Here is a 23,883-nt window from a genome sequence, read left to right on the forward strand (position 1 = left end):
ATGGATATATTCTGCTTGCTCATTTTTAGTTATTTTCTTAAATGGACAGAGGGTGTCTACAAGGTTGCCTATAATATCCCACTCGTCAGCAGCTGGACAAGTGAAATGTCTATAGTTAGTTGCATATGCTGTCAAAACTTTCTTCTGTTCTAACATTCTTTGCATTGTATTTAGTGTGGAATTCCATCTGGTTGGAACTCTCTGTATGGTAGAGTGCATGGGCAAAGCTGCAAGTTGTTGCACAACCACAGAATGATTGAAGTGTGTGGGATGCCTTCTTAGCATGGCCAAAATGACAATTCTCTGAAATTCATGTCATCATTTATAAGAAGCTGTAGCTGGTGTTCAAAGCAGCTTAGATCTGGCATTTCAGTAAGCCTCTGGCCCTTCAACATGTTTGAACCACTGTCACACAGCACCAGTAATACACTATCACAATCAGTTTCCCACTCCTCCAACACTATAATGAACATTTTGGAGATGTACTCTTCTGTATGGGCTTCAGTGATGGTTATTACATTTAAAATCACTTGGATCCTCATGTATAAATGGTGTGTACACACAAAAATGTTGCGTACACGTGTTTCCACGCTAACATCAAGATGTATATAAACTAAACTTGGTGTAAAGTTATGCACACTTTCAAAGCAGCCTCAGACTATACGTATGCATGTTTTGTTTAGTTTTGTAAAAGGGTGTCACCCAGCAGCAAGGTAGTGCTGCTGTTTCTGTGTGATTTCCCTTTCTTTTATAGGTTCGCATCTATGGCGCAGGCTTTATCAAATACAGTAAAACCTTGGTTATCTGTAACTTGATTCACTGTCAGTCTCACTGCGCACACAAGTGCCTACCTATTACTATTGCAAGCTATGCACATTGGAACAACTCTGCCTTGTACTAACACATAGTGTTCTTCCCCAGCACCACTTGTCATGCTGCATTTTGAAATCACAGTGTCAGTTGCATACCTTCAGTTTTAATAGCATTTCATAGCGTTTCTCTTTTATTATAATTAATCTAATATATATAGTTATGGCCAATGAACGTAAGTGTGTGTTATTGGAATAGTCACAAAAAACTGAAATAATTAAATGTTTATAAAACGGCAAAAGTACTTCAAGTATTACTTCAATTTACAGAATTTGAAGAACAGTGAACGATATAAAACCTGATGCCGACAAAATAGAAACCACTGATGGTAATGTTATTCTGTATTAATGTTAATGTTCTTCTGCATAATAATTTTGTTTTGAAATTCCATTATATTATGTTTTGTTAATATACTATGACGTGCAGATAACTTGCGATGTGATAGGCAGGAGCGGAAATGATGGAAAGAATGCTTTAAGTGAAGGGCTTCAGTTCTGTGATGGGTGAACATGTCTGTTGTGAGATGAATGACAGGAAAAGTCAGGAGAAAAAGGAAGGCTCGGCAGAAGGAAGTTTTGAGTAGGGAGTAAGGAGGCAATAAGCAGGAGTGTTTGTGGTATAGAGAAAGAAATAATGTGAGTGGCAGGAGATAAACTGGTAGGGATTTCTTTTATTGTTCTGGAGGTGTAACAGATAACAGAGTATAAGACATGGCACCATTTGTTACAGAATGAAGACTTCAAGTAAAATGTGGAAAACTCCTGTATCTCTGAGTTGTATTTGCTTATTACACTTGTCATTACAATAATACATGAATTAATTAAATTTGTTAATACTATATTATATTTTGTTAATTGCTTTAAATAAATGCAACTATTCACTAAACTAATCTACTATATGTCATTTTTAAAGTAGCTGTTCTGTTATCAGTTTTTTCTCTCATCTGTCATGGGCTCAGTCCTGACCCCTGATGAGTAATCAAGCTTTAACTGTACACTGAAATTAATTGTGTATTGTTAAAAAATTTAAGGCACTTGATTGTAATCATTTTGTAACAATATAATGGTGCATGGAATGTCCCAACTATTCCAACTACCTTGATTGCTTTAGCATTGTTAGAAGACACTGCAAAAGGTAGAATTAGAAGTGAGCGTGTGTTTAGAGATCATACTAATTTCTTGTCCAATGATAGGGGCTGGCTTCTTAGTCGATTTAGATTTCCAAGAGTTATCCTCTGGGAGCTGTGTGCTGTTAGAATACTAGGATGCATACAGTACCTGATAATATTTTTATGATGAAATGAATTATGAATATTACATTTTACAAATAAATTGCTAACTTGATTTAAATAATGTATACTGTTAATAATTAAAAGTGTGGGGGCACAGTAGTGTGGCGGAATCTATGCTGCCTTTGAATTAGGGGTGTCATGTTCATGGTGTTCTGTGCCTAGAGTCTGTATGTTTTCCTGGAGGGTTTCCTCTGCATGCTTCATTTCCTGCCAAAGGCATGTAGGTTAGAGGATTTGGTGATGCTAAATTGATGTTAGTAGTGTATGTGTGTGCTCGCATTCACTCTACAGAGCTGGTGCCCTATCCTGGGATTGTTCCTGCCTCACACTCGATGATTGCTGGAACTGGCATGACCCTGGATGGAATAATTAAACATGTATAATGAAGATTTTTTCAGTGTTCCTTAAAAGTTTTGGAGAATTGATGTTCTAAACTTACAGCTGGTTTAACGTTTATTACAGATATTATTGTGTGGCGATTGGTTATGTGGAGAAAGAAATCGGAAGGACAGGAATTGGGGGTCGGTACATTTGACAGAAGACAGTATTGCTGAAATTAAGAAAGCTCATTCAGACGAACATCCAATAAATTCCCAGCATGAATGGCTGTCCCTGTGGTTTAATTGAAATGATATGTAAACTTTGGGTTTGTGAGCTGGTGGTCAGGGACACAGACATAGAATTCAATGGATGTTCTTCTGAGCGGGCTTTCTTTACTGCAGCCATGCTGTCTTTATTAAACGTACCAAACCCCAGTTTCTATACTTTTGTTTTCTTTTCCCACGTAACCAGTCACCAACAATAACGATCTTCGTGATAGTAAAACTATCTATAAACTTAGAACACAGAGTGTTCAAAAATTTCAAGGAATATTGAAAACTCTTCATTATATATTTTTAATTATTCTATCTAGGGTTGCGTCCATCCCAGCAAGCATCGTGGACAAGGCAGGAGCAATATGTGGACGGGGCACCACATATGAGGTGAATACGAGCACACACATACATTGATAGCATCAGTTCAGCATTGCCAAATCCCCAAACCTGCCTGCCTTTGGAAGGAAACCGAAGCATGTTGAGGAAACCGCCCAGGAAAACATATAAACTCTAGGTAAGGAACACCAGGGGCATGACCCCCTTACTGCGCTATTACTGGGCCACCATGCCCCCACATGTTTAATAAATGCTTTAATGAATTTCATCATGAAAACGATATTAAGTATACATTTTAGTATTCTAAAATGTTCAGAGAGCTGTAATATCGTTAATCTGTAATGTATTCTGTATGGTGATCACTGCCTGTGTGCTCCTGCCGGCGTAAGAGAAAGTCCGTTTAGGAATCACATAGCTATTAATGACCGGGTCAGGGAACACATAGAATATGAAGTATTTAATGTGTTACTTTAGTCATGGTAGTGTTTGAGAAGCTCTAGTAAATTAAACATCGATTTTAAGATGACGTTTATGACATTCTACTTTAATGATAAAATTGGAAAGTTCTATAGTAGATTAAAGTTGGCATTTTGACTTTAATCTCAACGTAGGCCCTTTTTATTATTATTACTATTATTATTATTATTAATAATAATAATATGTAATTTTATTCAACTTGCCCTCTTTGTTTTTCGGGGTCAAATTTTGCAATAAAAGAACCAAAAAGAAGAACCGATTTCCTTCAGACTTTGCATGCATGTTGATATCCATTGACAATGCAGTATTTCATCCATTTTGATCAAGGATCTGTACTCTATGTCAAGTTTAAATTTCTCATTTCCTTATATTATACTTTAAAATTATAAACCATATATATAAAATATATAATGTAGCGGTGTTGATCAAGTATTTAGCAAGTTAGACTACCAAGTTCCGATCAAATGACCAAAGGTTCAAGACCAATGTAGACAAATTAATAAAAAAAAAAAAATTATATTGATTAATTGATATTGAATTTTTGTCAGATTACTTCAGTATGACTGTTAAGCAGCATTGGTCAAGTGGTTGATTAAAGTATATAGGATAGTAGTTATACTTGAGAAATGGTTAAATTCCATTCTGTCACTATTGTCATTTCAGGCTAATCCCTTTCGCACCCAAGTCAAGGTTTTTGCAGTGTGCCAAGTATGTGTGGCATTAGAGTCACTAAACATATATATATATATATATATATACTGTGGCATCCGGCTGGGGGTGGAGCCCAGCCGGGACGCCCAGGAGGACCGGAGGAGGGCTTGTACCTCCTCCAGACCGCGAGGGGGCGACCGCCCTGGTTGTGTTCAATCAATCAATCAACATTTATTTATATAGCACATTTTCATACAAAAAAATGTAGCTCAAAGTGCAGTGTTGGGGGCCACGGGTAGAGGGCTTGGAAGCCCAACCCTGTAGGGGCCCGTGGCCACTGCCAGGCGGCGCCCCAGTGCCTGAAGAAACGTGGAGCCCAGCACTTCCGCCACACCAGGAAGTGCTGGGGGGAAGAAGACAGGGGACACCTGGAGGGCTTCCGGGTGCGCAGCCGGCATTTCTGCCACACTGTGGCGTGTCTGCGGAGGAATGCCGGGAAGCAGCTGGAGCCCATCCGGGTTCCTATATAAGGGGCCGCCTCCCTTCATTCAGTAGCGGAAGTCGGGTGGAAGAAGGACGGAGCTGGAGAGAGGACTGGAGGTGGCCAGAAAGGCATCTGGACTGTGAGGCCTGGACATTGGGGGATCGGTTCTGGAGGCACGTTAAAGTGCACTGAACTAAACTGTAAATATAATTAGTGTAAATAAAAGTGTGTTGGGTGAAGAAACGATGTCCGTCTGTCTGTGTCCGGGCCATCTTTCACAATACACAGTGCATCCGAAAAGTATTCACAGCACATTACATTTTGTTATGTTACAACTTTTTTCCAAAATGGATTAAATCCATTTTTTTCTTCAGAATTCTACACACAACACCCCATAATGACAATGTGAAAAAAGTTTACTTGAGGTTTTTGCAAATTTATTAAAAATATAAAAAATGAGAAATCACATGTACATAAGTATTCACAGCCTTTGCTCAATACTTTGTCGATGCATCTTTGGCAGCAGTTATAGCCTCAAGTCTTTTTGAATATGATGCCACAAGTTTGGCACACCTATCCTTGGCCAGTTTCGCCCATTCGTCTTTGCAGCACCTCTCAAGCTCCATCAGGTTGGATGGGAAGCGTCGGTGCACAGCCATTTTAAGATCTCTCCAGAGATGTTCAATCGGATTCAAGTGTGGGCTCTGGCTGGGCCACTCAAGGAAATTCACAGAGTTGTCCTTAAGCCACTCCTTTGATATCTTGGCTGTGTGCTTAGGGTCGTTGTCCTGCTGAAAGCTGAACCGTTGCCCAAGTCTGAGGTCAAGAGCGCTCTGGAGCAGGTTTTCATCCAGGATGTCTCTCTACATTGCTGCAGTCATCTTTCCCTTTATCCTGACTAGTCTCCCAGTTCCTGCCGCTGAAAAACATCCCCACAGCATGATGCTGCCACCACCATGCTTCACTGTAGGGATGGTATTGGCCTGGTGATGAGCGGTGCCTGGTTTCCTCCAAACGTGATGCCTGGCATTCACACCAAAGAGTTCAATCTTTGTCTCATCAGACCAGAGAATTTTGTTTCTCATGGTCTGAGAGTCCTTCAGGTGCCTTTTGGTGCCTTTTTACTAAGGAGTGGCTTCCGTCTGGCCACTCTACCATACAGGCCTGATTGGTGGATCGCTGCAGAGGTGGTTGTCCTTCTAGAAGGTTCTCTTGTCTCCACAGAGGACCTCTGGAGCTCTGACAGAGTGACCATCGGGTTCTTGGTCACCTCCCTGACTAAGGCCCTTCTCCCCCAATCGCTCAAGTTAGATGGCCGGCCAGCTCTAGGAAGAGTCCTGGTGGTTTCGAACTTCTTCCACTTACAGATGATGGAGGCCACTGTGCTCATTGGGAACTTCAAAGCAGCAGAAATTTTTCTGTAACCTTCCCCAGTTTTGTGCCTCGAGACAATCCTGTCTCGGAGGTCTACAGACAGTTCCTTTGACTTCATGCTTGGTTTGTTCTCTGACATGAACTGTCAACTGTGGGATCTTATATAGACAGGTGTGTGCTTTTCCAAATCGTGTCCAATCAACTTAATTTACCACAGGTGGACTCCAATTAAGCTGCAGAAACATCTCAAGAATGATCGGGGAAATAGGATGCACCTGAGCTCAGTTTTGAGCTTCATGACAAAGGCTGTGAATACTTATGTATATGTGATTTCTCAGTTTTTTTATTTTTAATACATTTGTAAAAATCTCAAGTAAACTTTTTTCACATTGTCATTATGGGGTGTTGTGTGTAGAATTCTGAGGAAAAAAAATAATTTAATCCATTTTGGAATAAGGCTGTAACATAACAAAATGTAGAAAAAGTGATGTGCTGTGAATACTTTCCGGATGCACTGTATGACATTAAAAAAATGCCTCAGATCTGAATATCAATGTGCTTTTTAAGATGTGGGATTTTGACTCCCACACACCTCACCCCATAAAAGTCTGAAATCCCCCTTGTGTTAATTTTAAGATGGATCCCTCCAATTTCAAAAATGAATTTTAAGCAAAGTAAACATATTATGAATAAATGTTAAAATGTACACGTAAACTTTCCTGTGAAAATAGAGTGGTGCGTCTTTTGTTTCTTTTTTACAGTGTACATAATTCACACTGTTGTGGTAGACAGATTTAAAAACACTGCTACAGCTATATGTCCATTTGGAAGGTTTTGAAGATTACATTCAACTCATTTCCTGCAAAAGATTTATGCCTCTTTCCTTTACCCTGAAGTGGATTTAGGGGGTTGGAGATTATTATGTTAGTCTGTGATTTAAATACTTGTGTAAAAATTGTATAGATTAATTGTCTCATTGCTTTTGATGGAGTTATGTAACAAATAGTCTGCACTACTTGTTTAAGATTTGCTCAGGCTCCAGGTACCAATTCCTTTTTCCTGTACAGCATTTATAACAAGATTATATCTTTGTTAAACAAGAACAAATAGCTGATGATAATCCTGTTTTGATTTTCTTCATATTTTTGAAATGTTGTATGTAGTCAATCTAAGGGCTTCCACACACTTCAGTGGATATGAAGTGTGCATGACTCTTAAATATGCGTGTCCTTTCATGCAGAAGTGGTAGATGCACATGTGGACATGCACCTTTCGGTAATTTCTCTAATGTGTGTGTGTCTTTTTCAATATGTGAATTTTAGTTACCCCCGAGCACCTACTGAATGTTTTAAATTGAGACCACCATATAAATATTTTGAAATCTCTGAATATCTCATTAAAAAAAGCATTGGTGAATTTACTAAATTGTCTATGTTAAAACAGATCAGTATTCTCAGTGACTTCAATTATAAATTAGTTTACTGTTCCAAATTTACCCTAAGAGAAGGCAGTTCAATTTGTATATTTGCATGTTTTCTTTTCTTAAGAATTCACTAGTCATGCTTTTCAACATAACTGATCCCTATTACAAGTTGAAACACTTGAAGTGGTGCTCACACACACACTTCTTACACATAGACCATTTTTCCCTAATCTTAAAGTAAGATAACAATAAAAGGGATAAAAATAGTCAATAGTTCCTTTTACCTAAAAATGAATGAAAGTGGAATTGAATTATGTGGTGTTCTGTAACCATAGAGTGAACAAGTATGTTCAAAGTTTTATTACTAAACAACCTCACAGCTGCATTGCCTGCATATTATAATTAATCCAGCATTTCTGTGACACTGTAATTTATTGGCAAGTATCTAGACATGCTTTCTATTATGGTCTAAAGCTGTAAATTTCAGTGTACATTTTAATTCTGCATCAGGCACTTCTTTAAAAAAAATGTTACTTTTAAAAAATTTGAATTACATTTAGTCAATTTGATCCTCTGCAACCAACAACTTGAATTGGAATGTACTATCTGTGAAGGTTTTTAAGCCAGCACAAGCCTATTTTGACCACATTTGTAACTGCATGACATTTTATAGTACTGTTAGAAAGCATTTTTAATGTAATACTTGCATCATTTATCTTATTTTTGGATTCCAAAAATTTAAAAACCAAAAATGTGATAACTGACGCTCTGATGAAGTGACTAAAATGTAAAATGCTCATACTTTAAAATCATTCAACTAAGTCCCTGAACAAATATGAATGTTATGCCACACACACATTTGCCAACCTATTCAGCTTTGTAACACTTGCTAGACTTTTGCTTTATATCTTTATTTAATTGTATTTTTTTTTTTCGCAGAACCTGCAGTGCTCAAGAAGGGAGTACATGTAAGAAATGGAGGTTTCCAAAGAAAATAGGTAAAGAGTACATTTTACAAATATTTACAGCACAGTTAAAGTATTAATTTCTATATACTGTTATACTTGTTAAATATGTGTATGCTAAATCATTCAGCTGTATTTAGAAGAGCTGGTAAACGGTTTTACATAAAGACATGAATATTTTACCCTTCTTCATTCATTCAAGGGCAGAATCTATTACCTTTCTACCATATCTGTTAATTCATTCATGAAGTTGTCTGTCCCATTCTGGACATATGATTTATTAAAATGCATCTCCTTCATGGAAATAAATCAAAAATGGAAACAAAACTACCAATAGTGTGAAAAGGGACTCTTATAGTGACTCATCTTACCCAGAATGGCAAGAGGGACAACTTATACAAAAAGAGTGTTCTCTGTGTCAATTTGTAGTTTGTATTTATTTACCTTATAAACAGTGAATACAAAACTTGACTGCTCCACGTCCAATGCCAATCTTTAATTCCAGTCTTTATTTCATCACTCTGTGTTATGGTCCTGTCCTCCTTTGGCTTTTCCTAGTTGTACTGTTATTGTCTACTTTGTTGTAATGGCAAAAATATCATTTGGAAAATGTGATTCTTTCTAACATAAAAGACAACTTTTTTTGGTTCGGGACAACTGAATTGTTGGTTATTGTTTTCACTTTCAAAAACACAATCTGCTGTTTTAGGAGATAAATCACAACCATGCAAGTCCTTAACTTTAACAAGTACTTGAATGTAAACTAAAGATTTTTAAATTGATCTAACTGTTTGGTTAGAAAAATACATACAGATCCATTGTATATGAAGGAATATGCCAAGTTTTGATTAATCCTCTCCTTATAAAAATAAAATCTAGTCACCTTTGTAGATATATAGGTATGCCTGCTTTGGCATGTATGCCACAAAGACAAACATTTAAAATATGTGTTATGCACATACACACTTAACTGCAAGAAGATTTCTACTCCAGCCCAGTGACATATGCTGCTAGCCCTATCTGCACAAAGTTAAGTCAATACATATACTAAGAAAATAAAAAAACACAACCAAAACAGTACTCCAACCAGTAATATCTATCCTGCATAACCACTACCTTTTCTGGTCTCTGTGTGCTTTTACAGTGAAACAGTATTGATTGTAACATTGATAATAAGTTAATCAAGATCGATCCTGTGACTCTCTCTCCTTCTGCTTATCTTCGTTTTTGGCATCTGATCCAGTAGATGACACTAATGCACCTGTTAAGGCTTTCTACAGAAAAAGCACTTAACTACTTCGCATAAATTGGTGTGTCCTCCTCAACTAAAATAGGCAGCTTTGACACTTAAGTCAGATGTGTAGACTTCCTATGTATTTAGATGGTGTGTTGGTGAAGGACAACTGGATAAAAGCAAAGCCATATGTAAGCTGTGCAATTCAGAAGATAAGTATTGTTGTAACATCAAATTTGATAAATAATACCCACCCCCCAACGTCACCCATAAGTGTAGTCTAAGTCGACATCCAAACGAGTAGATCCTAGACAATCTACACTGAAGATGGTGGGTACCATTTAATTTGCCTCATGCCCAAAAAAATTACAATCTATAGCAGTTTTTATCTGTAAAGATATAAGACACTACACCTTTGCTGAAAATGAGGGCTTTCAACAAATGATACAGGTTTTTGAACTGTGGTGTGCTATACCAAACAGTAAGCACACAAGTGAAGTTATTGTACCATGCTTTATGAAGATTGTAAACAAAGCATCGCCACATCTCTCATATCCGCAGAGAGAGCAACCCTAACTTGCGACAGCTAGATGTCCAGGGCAGCAGATACCTTTGTGACACTCACATATCACTGCATTAGAAACGATTGGGCACTTGTGGCAGATGTGTTACAGACAAGTGTGCTGTATGCCAGTCACATCGGGAGCAACTTTGCTGCCCATATACAGAGATTCTGAGATGGCTGGCTATTGTTCCAAAAATGCTTCTACCATTTCCAATGCACCATTCCGTCACTTGACCGCATCAATCGCAATAAATATTGCTTCTCTTTAAGCATATGGCTAGCTATGCTACTACAGTGAAAAAAGTTTGCAACTTGCCTCACCTAGCTGAGCAAGTGGGCAATTGCTTGCTGCTCCAAAAATTCCAAAAAATCCAAAGGGAGTGTGTGTGCAAAATATTCATCATGAAGTAACTCCATAAGCTGTAGCTCACGGATCATATTAGCATTTTTTTTATGTTCCATTCATCTAACACCACTGTCAACAAGCATCAGCTCTAGATCCTTGTTTTAAAATGCTTAATTTTTGTCTGAGGAGAGCCTGTGAGGACACATTTTCAAGACAGATTAACGTGACTGCTACAGGTGAGCAGCTGAAGATATGTGTAACTTGTAGAATTATAGAAAGTCACGAGTCTTCCCACTGTATCTTTAATTTCAACTAATTCAAGGTTATTTTAAATGTCCAATAGGGAAATAAATGTGGCAAGCAGTTTAGTTGAAGGGTGGCTCCATGCAGATCCATAACATGCAAATAGGTTATTGAATAACATTTGATTTTATAATATTATTCTTGGCAAGATGATATGGATGTTTTATAAAGGTGATGGCATTACATTATATTAAAACAAGGAGCCCCCCTTAATATGCATGAACTCTGGTGTGGTGATGCATATGTTAGTTAAACTGTGGTGAATTTGAGTGCAACATTGTGAAAAATGTTTTTGAGGAGCAATGCTATTTTGTTCCACATCTTCCAAATACTGATGTTAACTGTTCATTACTAATCAAGTATTCTTAAATGTTATTCCATGCTTATGCATATGTTATGAAGTACTATGTAGATACTCTTTAAATAAAGTGTTACTGAAATTTGTCACATTATATTAATGTTCTCTATGCACGGTCAAGTAATCTCTAAAAAAGCCACCACTTGAAATATATCAGTGCTATATATATACACACACACACTGTGTATATAGTTGTGATTAGATAATGGAGACTACAGTGATCCCTCCTCGATCGCGGGGGTTGCATTCCAGAACCGCCAAAGTAAAAGGTGAAAATCCGCGAAGTAAAAACCATACGTTTATATTGTTATTTTTATACTGTCACGCTTGGGTCACAGATTTGCACAGAAACACAGGAGGTTGCTTCTGATGGAGGGGGTGTGAGCAGAGGGGCTGTTCGAACACTGGCATAGAGGATACAGACGCTCCTCTGAAAAATGCTGAAAGACTACCTTCACATTGCTCCCTTCCTTGCGACTGCTTTGTCACGGTGCTTTGCATACTTAAAAGTCCAAACAGCACCTATTGATTTTTGACTGTTGGCTTTTCTCTGTCAGAGAGAGAGACAGAGACAGTGAGAGAAAAGCAAACAATCAAAAATCAATAGGTGCTGTTCGGGCTTTTAGGTGTGCAAAGCACCATACGGGAAGCATATTGTATATCATTGAGGAGTTTTATTTAATATGTAATACGTGCTCTGATTGGGTACCCTCAGCCATCCTCCAATAGTGTCCCTTGTATGAAATCAACTGGGCAAACCAACTGAGGAAGCATATACCATAAATTAAAAGACCCATTGTCTGCAGATAGTTGCGAACCAGCAAAAAATCTGTGACATATATTTAGATATGCTTACATATAAAATCCGCGATGGAGTGAAGCCGTGAAAGTAGAAGTGCGATATAGCAAGGGATCACTGTATTGTGTGACCCAATAGGCCTAGTTTTTATTCCCAAGACTCAAAGTAGATTTTTTTTTTATGTTAGCAAGGGAAAAAAAGTAAAATCACTGCTGTGTCTCCCTACATCAGTTTTCTGGTTTGCTGTAACTTTTATGAAGGCTTTTTTTTCTTTTATGCAAGCATATGGGTGTACTTACTTCCTAATTTAATCTTAAGTGATTTCAGAGAAATTTGCTTTGACAAAAATCAACTGTTAATTGAATAGCATTATTGTCTTATTAAATAATTGATTTAAAAATCAGATAATTTGTCTCTTTAAAAGTACTTTTTAATCTGACAGGTGATCTTGTAAAATATAAAGGAACTCCATGAATGAAACAACATACTTAACTTGTTTTGTTTTGATTTTAGGTCAGACACCGATGCTGTCCTTCCTTTGCCTTATTCTGTCTGGTCAGTGGAGCTGAAACTAACTCATGTTGACTGTAATCCTAACCAGCCTCTGGTACATTTTCAGGGTCAACATTTATTGGTGTGTGAACTTGACTATAATATTTTACATTCTGAAATACAAAACGCTGTTAAAATCCAAGGAACTGCAGAGATTGGTACCTTTTGTTTGGTAGAAGATTGTTTTTCTGGACAGTGGTACAGAGGAAGAGTTCATCACAGATGTGGTAAAATGTTTGACGTGTTTCTTCTTGATTATGGCAGCATTTTATCTTGTGATGAGAGTCATATTGCATCTGCTTCTGATGATCATTTAATTTTACCACCCAAAATTGTGTGTGGATTTTTTGCAAACATTTTGCCAAATGGTGAAACGTGGGATAGCATTGCTATGAAGTATTTTTCAAAATTAATTGGGCAAGAAATCAAAGGATACATTCAAGCAGTTTTACCATGCAAAGTGCTTATACTGGAAATACCTGACATTAAGAAAGAATTATTACAACAAGGTTCTGGAAAGACAGTTGACAGGAATACATTTTTGGTTATTGTGGAAATGTTAACAGAGTTATCAGTTAAAGACTGGAAACCTATTCCCCATCTGTTAAGTGAAAGAAATCTTACTCAAAAGAAAAATCCTGTTCAACAAGATTCTTTTCAGGGTCTTTTAAATATATTTCCCTATTGCCTTCCTGAATTGAACATTGGTGAAAAGCTAAGTGTTAAAATAACTGCAGCATCAACACTTAGTTTGTTTTTCTGTCAGCTAATGAACAAAGCAAGAGATCTCGAAGTTCTTACACAGAAACTGAAACATTTCTGTGAATCCTACATTGGAGATTTTAAAGAAAACAATAGTGGAATCTCTGACCGACTATGTGCAGTTAAAGGAAAAAGCAATATGTGGTATAGAGGACTTATTCAGCACGTTCTGCCTAATGGCAATATAGTTGTTTTTTTTTTGGATTTTGGGTATTCAGACATTGTAAAGTCAGATCACATTCTTCCTGTTGTAAAAGATTTCTTTTCTGAGCCGGTGATGGCTTTTCCATGTACATTGACTTGTTTAGCAGAACAAGATGAAGAATTACTGAAACTGCAGACTGACCAATTAAAAGATGGACTATTAGGAGGAATTGTGCTTGCTTGTGTGGATCGTTTCAGTGTTGCTCAGAGCAGATATTATGTAACTCTTTTTAGCTTACATAACAGCTCTGAGAAAAAAAATCAAGGGACTTTGTCCATTGATCACCCCATTACAACTACTAATATGAATACCCTTCCTGAAGTTTCACATGTATTTGATTTATCAATAAAAAGACTTGATGATTCATGCTTTTGTGAAAACATGGAATTTAAGGAGAATTCTAGTTTTGTGGGATATATAGAACATATTCTTCACCCATCACATTTCTGGATGAGATCTGATGATCGAAATGCTGAGTTTGAAGATATGATGGAAGAAATCAATAATTTATATAGTGGTAAGGAGTTGGAAGACAATATTCTGCAAACCTTAATTCCAGGTGTTTGGTGTTGTGCCATGTTTGATAAAGACTGGACTTACTACAGGGCTGTTATTGTAGATATTTTTGAACAAGGAGCAGAAGTGTTCTTTGTGGATTTTGGCAATACGGAAATGGTGCCATTTATGTATATTAAAGAAATGCCTTGTGAGTTATCCAAGATACCAGCATTTGCTTTTCCTTGTTCTCTTGCACATGTGGTTCCCATTGAAGATGTCTGGACAGTAAAGGCAACAGATGTTTTCAAAAAATTAGTCATGAATAAAGTCCTCCTAGTGCGCGTTGCTTTGATACAGAAAGATAAATATATTGTGGATATACATGACAAAGAAAATAATAAAATAAGTGTGGCTAGTGCATTAGCCATGGCCGGACATGCAGAGTACTGGAAAAACACAACAATAAATGTAAATTTTAAGGAAAAAAAGCAAATGGAAAGCTCCTGTCATCATTTACAAAAAAAAGAGTTAGGTTCTAACAGTTGGAAAAAAACAAGTGAGAATCTTCCTTTAAGGGAAGATGCTTTGAAACAGCAAACAATTCCTGCATCAAAGATTCCCCAAGCACAAAACAGATTTTTGACTAAGCAAGATGGGAAAATGGTGTTACCAACTCAGTGTTTGTCTAAACATAAATTATTCATCAAGCCACTGATTTTCAAACCTGGAATGGTGGTTGATGTAATTGTGTCCCTTATTATCTCTCCTTTTGAATTTTGGTGCCAGTTAAAAAATCAGTCCTCTAAATTTAAACTGTTAGTGGGTCAACTTCAGCAATACTATCGGGTTAATAATTTTGTCTTCCAGCCAGATGAAAATGTTTGCATTGCAAAGTGCGCAAGGAATGGACAATGGCACAGAGGATTTATTACTCGCTACTGTGGTAGTTCAGTAGATGTCTTTTTTGTTGATCTTGGTGTAACAGAAACAAAACCAATCTGTGAGATTCAGGCAATCAAACCTGAGTTTACCCATCTTGAAGGACAAGCATTTCGCTGTAGCTTTTATTTACTTATTGAGCCCACTGTGGACTTTCCTTACTGGAATGAGAATGCTTGTAAAATATTTAAAGAAATGGTTGAAAACAGTAATTCACTTTTCACATGTACAATACTTGGACTAGTATCCAAAGGTAAAATTTTGTGCTGTATTGTAGATATGAAGAATCATTTTTTTGTTGCCAATCAGTTTCTTATTGACAGTGGTGTTGCTAGAAAAACTGAAAATTTGTGTATCACATCTGCTTTTTTTCATACTTACTTATACTGTAGCTTTAATTTGATGCTTGGAAATGAAGAAAAAGTACATATTACCCACGTGAAAAGTCCCTTTGAACTGTACTGTCAGTTGGATAGAAATTCACAAATGCTTGAAGACTTAATGTCAAAAGTCTCCAAAGTGGCCAGTGAACGCCAAAACCAAAGCAGTTCTGATATTCAGTGGAAACTTTGTCTGGCTTTATATAGTAGGGATGGATTTTGGTACAGAGGTTTGTGTCACCCATTGCCATCACCTTTACATTTTAATGTGCATTTTGTTGATTATGGAAATATGGAGATAATAGAGAAGAAAAACATTATTCCTATTCTTGCTAAAGAAAAAGATCTGATCTACACGCCTGTACAGGCTGTAAAGTGCTCCCTGTTAAATATTCCCAAAGGAGAATTGATACCAGAAGTGCTTGCCTATCTGGAGGAAAATATTTTAAACAAAACACTAAATGCTATAATTTCTGGGAAGGAGACTGATGGAAGCATTGTTGTAGAACTTTATGATGGAAAGATACAGGTTAATAAAAAGGTAAAGGAAATAATTGATAAGAATTTCCAAAAGTCTGATTCGTTGAGGAGACAGTTACATAAAATATGTAACATTAATCACAGAGCTGTACATTTAGAAAAGTATTGTACTTCTGATACAACTAAAATGAAACAAAGTCAAAAGAATCAAAAGGTCAGTGTAATTCGGACAGACATACTCTGTAAAGCAGTCAGTGAGTGTAGCTTAATGAATGTTATGCCCAAGAAGACTCCAGAATTGGAATGCACACAAAAGAAACCTCGCTTTCGAAAGGAAAATAAGTATACAGGTGTAATGCATATTAACAGAGACTGCAAATCTACATGTGAAAAAGAGTGTAATACCCCAGAGTATTCTGACCTTCCAAGTAGGAAATTTAACACTGGGTGGAAAACAGATGCATGCATTTCTCATGTAAACAGTATTTTTGATTTCTTTATCCAACTTGCAAAGGACAAATTTTCAATTGTAAATATGGGGAAGGAACTCAGTGATAGCTTAAATAAACAGAAAGAGCACTTTGTTGGACATGTCAAGATTAATGATTTGGTAGCACTGGAATCTGAGAATCATGAGACTTTCTATCGTGCAGTTGTTAAGAATTTGTCCTCTAATTCACAGCTTCTTGTTGAACTTATTGACTATGGAAAAGGTATTTTGGCAGATAAAAGTAAATTGTATAAGATTCCTTATAATTTTGTAAAAAAACCTAGACTAAGCATCCATTGTTGTTCATTTAAATCAGACCTTGTGGGTAGTGACTTCCCTTTTAGAGTAGAAATACCAGAACAACCAGTCCGTGTCCAGTTTGTGAAGGAACAGGGTGAACGGTGGGTAGTAAATATAAACATTACTGAAGCAGGATTTCTCTCTCCCCAAAATTCAACACTGCAGTCATCCGATTTGAAAAAGAAAAATCCTGAAAACCTCTCCCATCCTGATGATACTTTTCCAGCTGAACAACTTTGTGCAAAAGAGAATGGAAAAAACATTTATATGCAGGATATAAATGTTTCTAGTGAATTTGCTAGAAAAAAGAGAACAGAATCTAAGACAGATTTTTCAGTGAAACCGCACATACAAAATATAATTGAAATTCCCTGCATGGACTTAAATATCAAGCAGAAGGAAGCTTGCATTTTGTTATTTGTGCTAAGAAATGGAGATGTATATGCTAACCTTATTAAGAACGATAACTTTTCTTGGGTGACACCATATATAATGGAGCATTTACAGAAATGCTGCTCTGTGACAGTGGAAGATGTAAGAGAGCGACTTCATTATTTAGGAGTACCTAAAACATACGGATTATGCTACAGAGCAAAACTCAACCACATAACTCTGACAGATAAAGTTACTTTTTTTATTATCAATTGTGATGACATTGAATCGTATTCTTTGAGCAAAATAAAGCAACTACACAGTAACCTGAGAAGTGGACTCAAGGAAATTATTTTATGTGATTTGAAAGGCAGTGAACCTCTGAAAGAAATATCAGAAATACTAATATCTCATTTGAAAAATTTCAGCAGTCATCCTTTTGAGGCTGCATTTCTTTCAGCTTTTGGTGATCCTGTTGTACAACAGGTTAACATACGAGTAAATGAAATGTCTAATATAGTAACACAACTTGCAGGTGCAGAAAGGTGTTGTCCTTTGCTTAGGTTATTTACACCATCTTACAACTTTGAAAAGAATTTAATACCAGAACCACAATATTTCTTTGAATCTGTCCAGACTGACGGAGAGTACTTGGGATATGCAGCAGAGGCTGCACTTCCATTCGAATTTTACTTTCATTTGGAAGACTCTTCTGAAAAAATGACTACTTTATACGCAATGTTACAACAGCTTCCAGAGGATTTACCAAATTTACCAGCAAAGTTCATACATCAAGGAGTTCCTTGTCTAATTAAATGTGAAATTAAAGGCATGTGGTGCAGGGCTGTGATTAAAGCCATATTTAGCACATTTATTTTGGTACTACTTGTTGATTATGGAAATAAAATCTTAGTATCAGAAATAGGTAAACTAAAGCAAATTCCCAAGTTACTTGTCACAGTACCTTGTAATGTAATGCCATGTTTACTTAAAGGTGTGGAGCCAGTAAATGGGATGAAATGGAGAGAGGAAGCAGTTACATTTTTTCAAGACTGTCTTTTTCAGCAACAACTTTTAGTTTGTTTTAGACAGAGAACCTGTAAGGGGGTGTGGGAAGTGGATGTTAGGATAAATGATGTTGATGTAGCTCAAATGATGATTGCTGCTGGGCAAGCTGTATTTGTACAAAGCAATTTTCTTCAGCAGCTTAAACCTAGACAGTTACATTATCCTGAACTAGAACAAGAGGCCAATGAGAACAACATGCTGAAACAGACTTGCCTAGCTCCTTCTAAAAAGCCTCAACCTCAAAATAAGGTACCTAACTGTAATATAATTTAGATTTAGGCTTTATTTATTCAACAGAAGTAACACAAACAATACATTTCATATATTAGCAATATTATTGTTGATCAGTTACTTTGTTTTATTTGTATGCATTGTAATTTAACCAGTAAGGACCGTGCACTTAATTGTAAAACAAACTGTTTTTCTTTATTACTGTAGCAATATTTCAATGTAAAATGCTTATGGTATATTAGACATATGAGCAATAAATTTGTTTAATGTAATATTTGTGTTTAAGTGCGACTGTCACATGTTCTGTTTTGTTGCCATATTTACAGGGTACAATGAAATGCTTGTTTTCTTTCTTTAAAACAGTTGACAGTAATACAATACCCAAATTAGACACATATACAAGTTTGTTTCTCTTTTCCAAAACAAATTTGTGGTACATACAGGAATTACAAGTAGATATACTGGTATTTCAAGACCCTTTATTCTTTTGTGGAACTTAACAAGCATGGCCATGCAGCATAGTTTTCCCATTCTTATGTCCTATAGCATTTTTATTTTCTTGTATTTTTTTTTGTGTTTGGGTTTACGCTTAGTTCTTTTCACAAAAAGCATTAGTTAAGGGCAAGGAATTACTTAAAATTGAAAACACACCCCTACATTCAGTTTTGAAACATTAAGTACATGTTAAATAGAGCCGCAATACAGTGTATATATTAATATGTAATACATTTTTTAAAGTCATTTTCACACTAGTAGTTTGTTTGCTTTGTTACTTTGTTTGTATTTCTAGTTAGTTCAGTTGTGTTTCATATTGTAAACTTTCAAGCTAACTAAACATATCAGTAAACATCCCGTGGGCATGTCTTGAACTTCTTTGATTAGACTTTTATTTTCCATGAGGAAAATATATTGGGGCAGGTATTTGTGTACTGCTGTATTTTTCATAATCATTAACTGGAAGATTACTTGAACATTATGCATTACTAACTTTATATGCTGAAGGACAGCCTGGTGTACAACAAAAGACAATGTGTGCTGATGACATGCACGGACATTCACTTTAGTTTCATGACACAACACTTGTCATGTAATTTTCATTTAACTGTATGAAGTTATGTACTTGCTCTTCAGTAGCCAGAAGTTTGAATGTAACTTCAATTTAGTTGATCTCAAATCATGTCTACTGTCTTAAATTTTGTAGACATTTGTTACTAATGTTTGTTTTGGTATGCTTTATTAACATTAACTAAAATGTTAATGTTAGTGTGCGCACTGAGAAGGCACTACACCTGTGCTCATGGAGTATTAATGTAAGATTAGGGCTTTTGATCAGTGGCCTCACAGGGTACTGCTGTTCAGTTCTTGCCAGCTACTCCACTCTTTTTTTTCTTTCAACTGCTGTCTGATCACACACACACAGGAGCATCAGAGACTGAATAAGGTGTTGCTCTCATTGAGTGAGTAATTGTGTCAGTAGATTTATGTGAATTGTGTTATATTTGCACCTCTGTGCGTATTTATTGTTTAACTGTGTTGTAATGGTCCATGCTAATCCTCACATCATGCTATAAATGAGATTCCCCAATAACCTATAGCAGACTACCGCAGCATTTAAAAGTATCATACATAATGAACAGTGTTTCATGTAGTTAAATCGGTTTAGCGCCAGATCACGTTCAGACCTCATGTGAACCTCTCCAGTCTTCGCTTTCTATTGTACAGAGACAACCCTTTCCAATAGGTCTTGGTATGGTTGTTTTGGTCTGTATCAGAGTGTGATTGACATCCTCATATCCATGTAAATGACCTGGGGTCTCGTATATAACGCCGTGCGTAGAACTCACACTATAACATGGTGTAAGCACAAAAGCGGGAATGTGCGTACGCACAGAAAAATCCAGATGTATAAATCTGTGCGAACACAAACTTCTGCTACATAAATCCCGGTCAGCGTGAAAAGTAATGCACGTGCATGCGCCTGCTGTCCCGTCCCAACTCCTCCCAGAATTACGCCTCTTTGAATATGCAAATCAATATCAATAGCCCTGAAGCTCAGCCTTTGGTGAAAAGCACGGGGGGAAAATATAAGAATATCAGCGAATACCAAGTGGAGGCAAGGAAAAACGTACTATTTGTTGGTTTAAACAGTGGTATAATCAACAAAAGGAAGTTGATTGAGTGACATAGTGTGTCGAAGAAACTTGAAAGCTCAAGTTCACAAAGTCGCACAGTGTCTGAAATAAAAAAGAAGTCGCATATCAAAATAGCCCACCGTCTGAGTGTCATATGAAAGCTTATTAGTGGGAAAAAAAAATAGCACAAAATGTCAACTTTAATCTCGAAATGTACACTTTAATCATGTAGTTTATTTTGTCATTAAAGTAGAACATCATAAACTTCATTTTAAAATCGTTTAATTTACTAGTTTCTCAAATCCCATTGTAACTAAAGTAGCACATTAAATACTTTGTTTTGGATTTGATCTTCTATGTGTGTGAATCACTACGTGCTTGCAGGCTTTCTCTTCCTCCGACAGGACACAGAATCCATTACATTCGTGATATTACAGCTTTCTGAATAATTAAAATACTGAGATGTATACGTGATATAATTTTCATTATGATAGGAGTTAAATCATGTTATTAAACATGGGAACACAGTGGCGCAGTGATTGTTCATGTCTCACGGAAGATGCTTGCTGTGCCATGCGCGACCTTCGATGAAATACATTATTGTAGCATTACTGTCTCTTTCAAACGTACTAACCCCCAATTCCTGTCCTTACTTTTCTTTCTACAAATACCCAATCGCCACACAATCAGCTCTGTAATAGACATTAAGCCATCTGTAAGCTTAGAACGCTGATTCTACAAAACTTTTAAGGAATATTGAAATACTGTATCATCGTAGTACGTGTTTAATTATTCTATCCTCCAGTGTTGTGCCAGCACAAGCAAGAATACAGCAAGAGGCAGGAACAATCCGTGAACGGAGTGCAAGCTCCTAGCTAGCGCTGCAGAACCGTGTCCTGTCATGTTTAACTATTAACAATGTAGATTACTGCGGTGGGCTTGCTCCCTGCCCGGGGTTTGTTTCCTGCCTTGCGCCCTGTGTTGGCTGAGATTGGCAACAATATAGATTATTTAAATGAAGTTAGTTCAACGGCGGTTTTGGAAAGTAAAGGCAAACCGGAATTGAGAGTCGGGGTGCACAGGAATAGAAAAGTAAGCGTTAGCAAGGTCAGTAACAGAGAAATAATGGGCGGACGGGGGTATCGTAGAAAGAATAGTGGAAGTATTAGGAACAATAGGTGCCCTAGGAAAAACTGCAGAATTAACTTGTAGAAGATCTTGAACAAAACGCCATGAACCGTCAGCCTTTTTAAACCGGTAAAATGGGGGAGTTGACTGGAGAGTATTTAATTTGAATGAGTGCTCCACGTTTCACGAGATCGGAATGTACGGTGGAGATGCCAGCCTCTGCTTCTGGAGACAGAGGACACTGGGCGCGATGCGGGCGGAAGGATGATTTTGGGTAAATCACCAGTGGATCACAGTGCGCCATCCTTCCATAATCATTTTTCCCCTGGGACTACAGTGCATCGGGAAGTAAGGAAAGCCAAGAGGGATATGAAGTCTGTAATGAAAATGTGGAAAGGGTGGGATGGCATAATGAACGGATAACTGGAAGGTCATCCCGAAGTAAAACCTTAGTTATCAAATGATCTGAAGTATCAAAAATACCCGGAGCAATGTGCAGCCAGTCCGTCCTATCGAGACATTGTCCCACCCATTCCCCAATTTCGACCCAGCGAACGGTGCTAGATTTGGCTAAAGAAACATGGGGAACTGAACCTCCTAAATAGAAAACGCTTTGTGAATATGTGGGGTGGGCTTTGTTGGATGAGAAAAAAATGCAAGGGATATGGAGGGTCTCTGGGCTAGTACCTGAAGAGAGAAAAGATTCTAACCAAGGTGTGTCCAGTTCAGCAGGGAAGTACTGGGCAGTACAGTGGAGGGTGTTGGGGACTTGCAAGTGGGGAAAAAGACATGAAGGAAAAGAGTGTAGGGCTTTAAGGAGAATGGTGGGTGAGGAGATGTTAAGGGTCCAGGCTGCAAAAGAGCGGTTAGTGTTGGAGGAGGTTTGGCACAGGAATTTAGGAATAGAACAGTAAAACCCTCGTTCGGTTAGAGAAATAGAGAGGGAAAGCTTAGTCATCAGAACCCTTCCTAACAGATTAACAGGGCAGAGCTGATTTAAGAAAAAACAGTGCATCAAAGTGGAACCACTGGAATGAAGCTGAACCCGAAGAGGTTTAAACACCAGCAAAACATGTGGTTGTCCAGAAGCAGTAAGTAAAGTCACTGTATCGTTCGAGGCAGACTAGAAAAGCAGTTTCAGTGTCATTTACTGGCAAAGTCAATAAAGGATCTGTGTCCGCATGGCAAGTGAGCAAAGGCAACTGAAATGAGTGGCTGGGGGTCCCTGCGAATTCCTAGGACCAAGAAATATCCTCAGGTTCAGGTAAGAGAGGCGGGGGAGGAAGCTGATATGGGCAATTGCAGCAGAAGTATCCTGTCGTATAACAGGCAAGATGTAGGTGCTTGATCTGAGGGGAGAGGCGGCTGAGCAGATGAAGAATTCGGATTAGGAAGCAAAAATCCACAATCTCTCCCCCGGCTTCGCTCCTGTTCTCGGAAAAATCCACGTCCTCGACCCTTGCCTGAGGCAGCTCCACCTGCATAATAATTCATTTGTGCCGCGATTAACTTGGTCTGAGTATCTGAGTCTTTTTGCTTAGTCTATCGTTCAGCATGCTCCACGTGTCTTTTAACTTCATTAAAGGTGACACTTTCCCATCCAAATACAGGACGTGCGTACCTTATTTTGGATATCACTTCTGAGTCCTGACACAAAAGGAGGAACTGCTGCCTTGGCACGGTCGTCTGGGCTGTCTAAGCCAGAATGGTTTGTCATCAAGTCCTGAATGCGGTGTGCCCATTCATCTACTGTCTCATCTTTCTTTTTGTTTGGCAGCTGAAATAAGGGACCAGTCGGTGCCCTTTTTATATTTTGCAGTTTTCACGGGTTTCTATTGGGCAAGGAAAGGACCCTAATTATTTTGTCCATGAGGCAATGCCTCATTTCGCTGCCACTGTACTCCATTATGCTGCCCATGATTGACAGTAGCCCAAATGGTGCCCACTTTCTGTGTAGCACCTGGGTCCACTTGGCTGCACTGGGTTCGTACATATTGTCTAGTTGTTGCACCTGTTCCACAAACTTCAACTCACCGATTACCGTAGGATCAGGTACTTCGGACACTACGTCTTTCAGCTCTTGAATATCCCAGTTACGATGTATCACTACAGTCGTGAGGTTATCATTTCCTAGGGGCAGTTGTGTGGGATCGTGTCGGGGGTTAGGGACCTCAATTAAAGGGCATGAAAATGTGGGTGCTAAAGGTTTTGGGGACTTAAACGGGGTAAGGTTTTCAGGGGACTTATCTCAGAGGGTCTTGCTTCTAGTATGTT

The 23,883-nt window shown here is 37.7% G+C and overlaps 1 protein-coding gene across 1 annotated transcript in view; it reads left to right on the forward strand.

Annotated features, from left to right (window-relative positions):
* tdrd15 (tudor domain containing 15) overlaps positions 1-18,547 on the forward strand; it is a 59,866-nt gene extending 41,319 nt beyond the window's left edge. Inside the window, exons 2-3 of the mRNA XM_039749786.1 lie at positions 8,442-8,500; positions 12,586-18,547. Of these exons, the coding sequence (XP_039605720.1) occupies positions 8,478-8,500; positions 12,586-18,391 (5,829 nt within the window). The 5' untranslated portion in view covers positions 8,442-8,477 and the 3' untranslated portion in view covers positions 18,392-18,547. The remainder of the gene's footprint in view (positions 1-8,441; positions 8,501-12,585) is intronic.
* Positions 18,548-23,883: the final 5,336 nt, after the last annotated feature.

This window comes from Polypterus senegalus, chromosome 3 (assembly GCF_016835505.1).
Source record: "Polypterus senegalus isolate Bchr_013 chromosome 3, ASM1683550v1, whole genome shotgun sequence".
NCBI lineage: Eukaryota > Metazoa > Chordata > Cladistia > Polypteriformes > Polypteridae > Polypterus > Polypterus senegalus.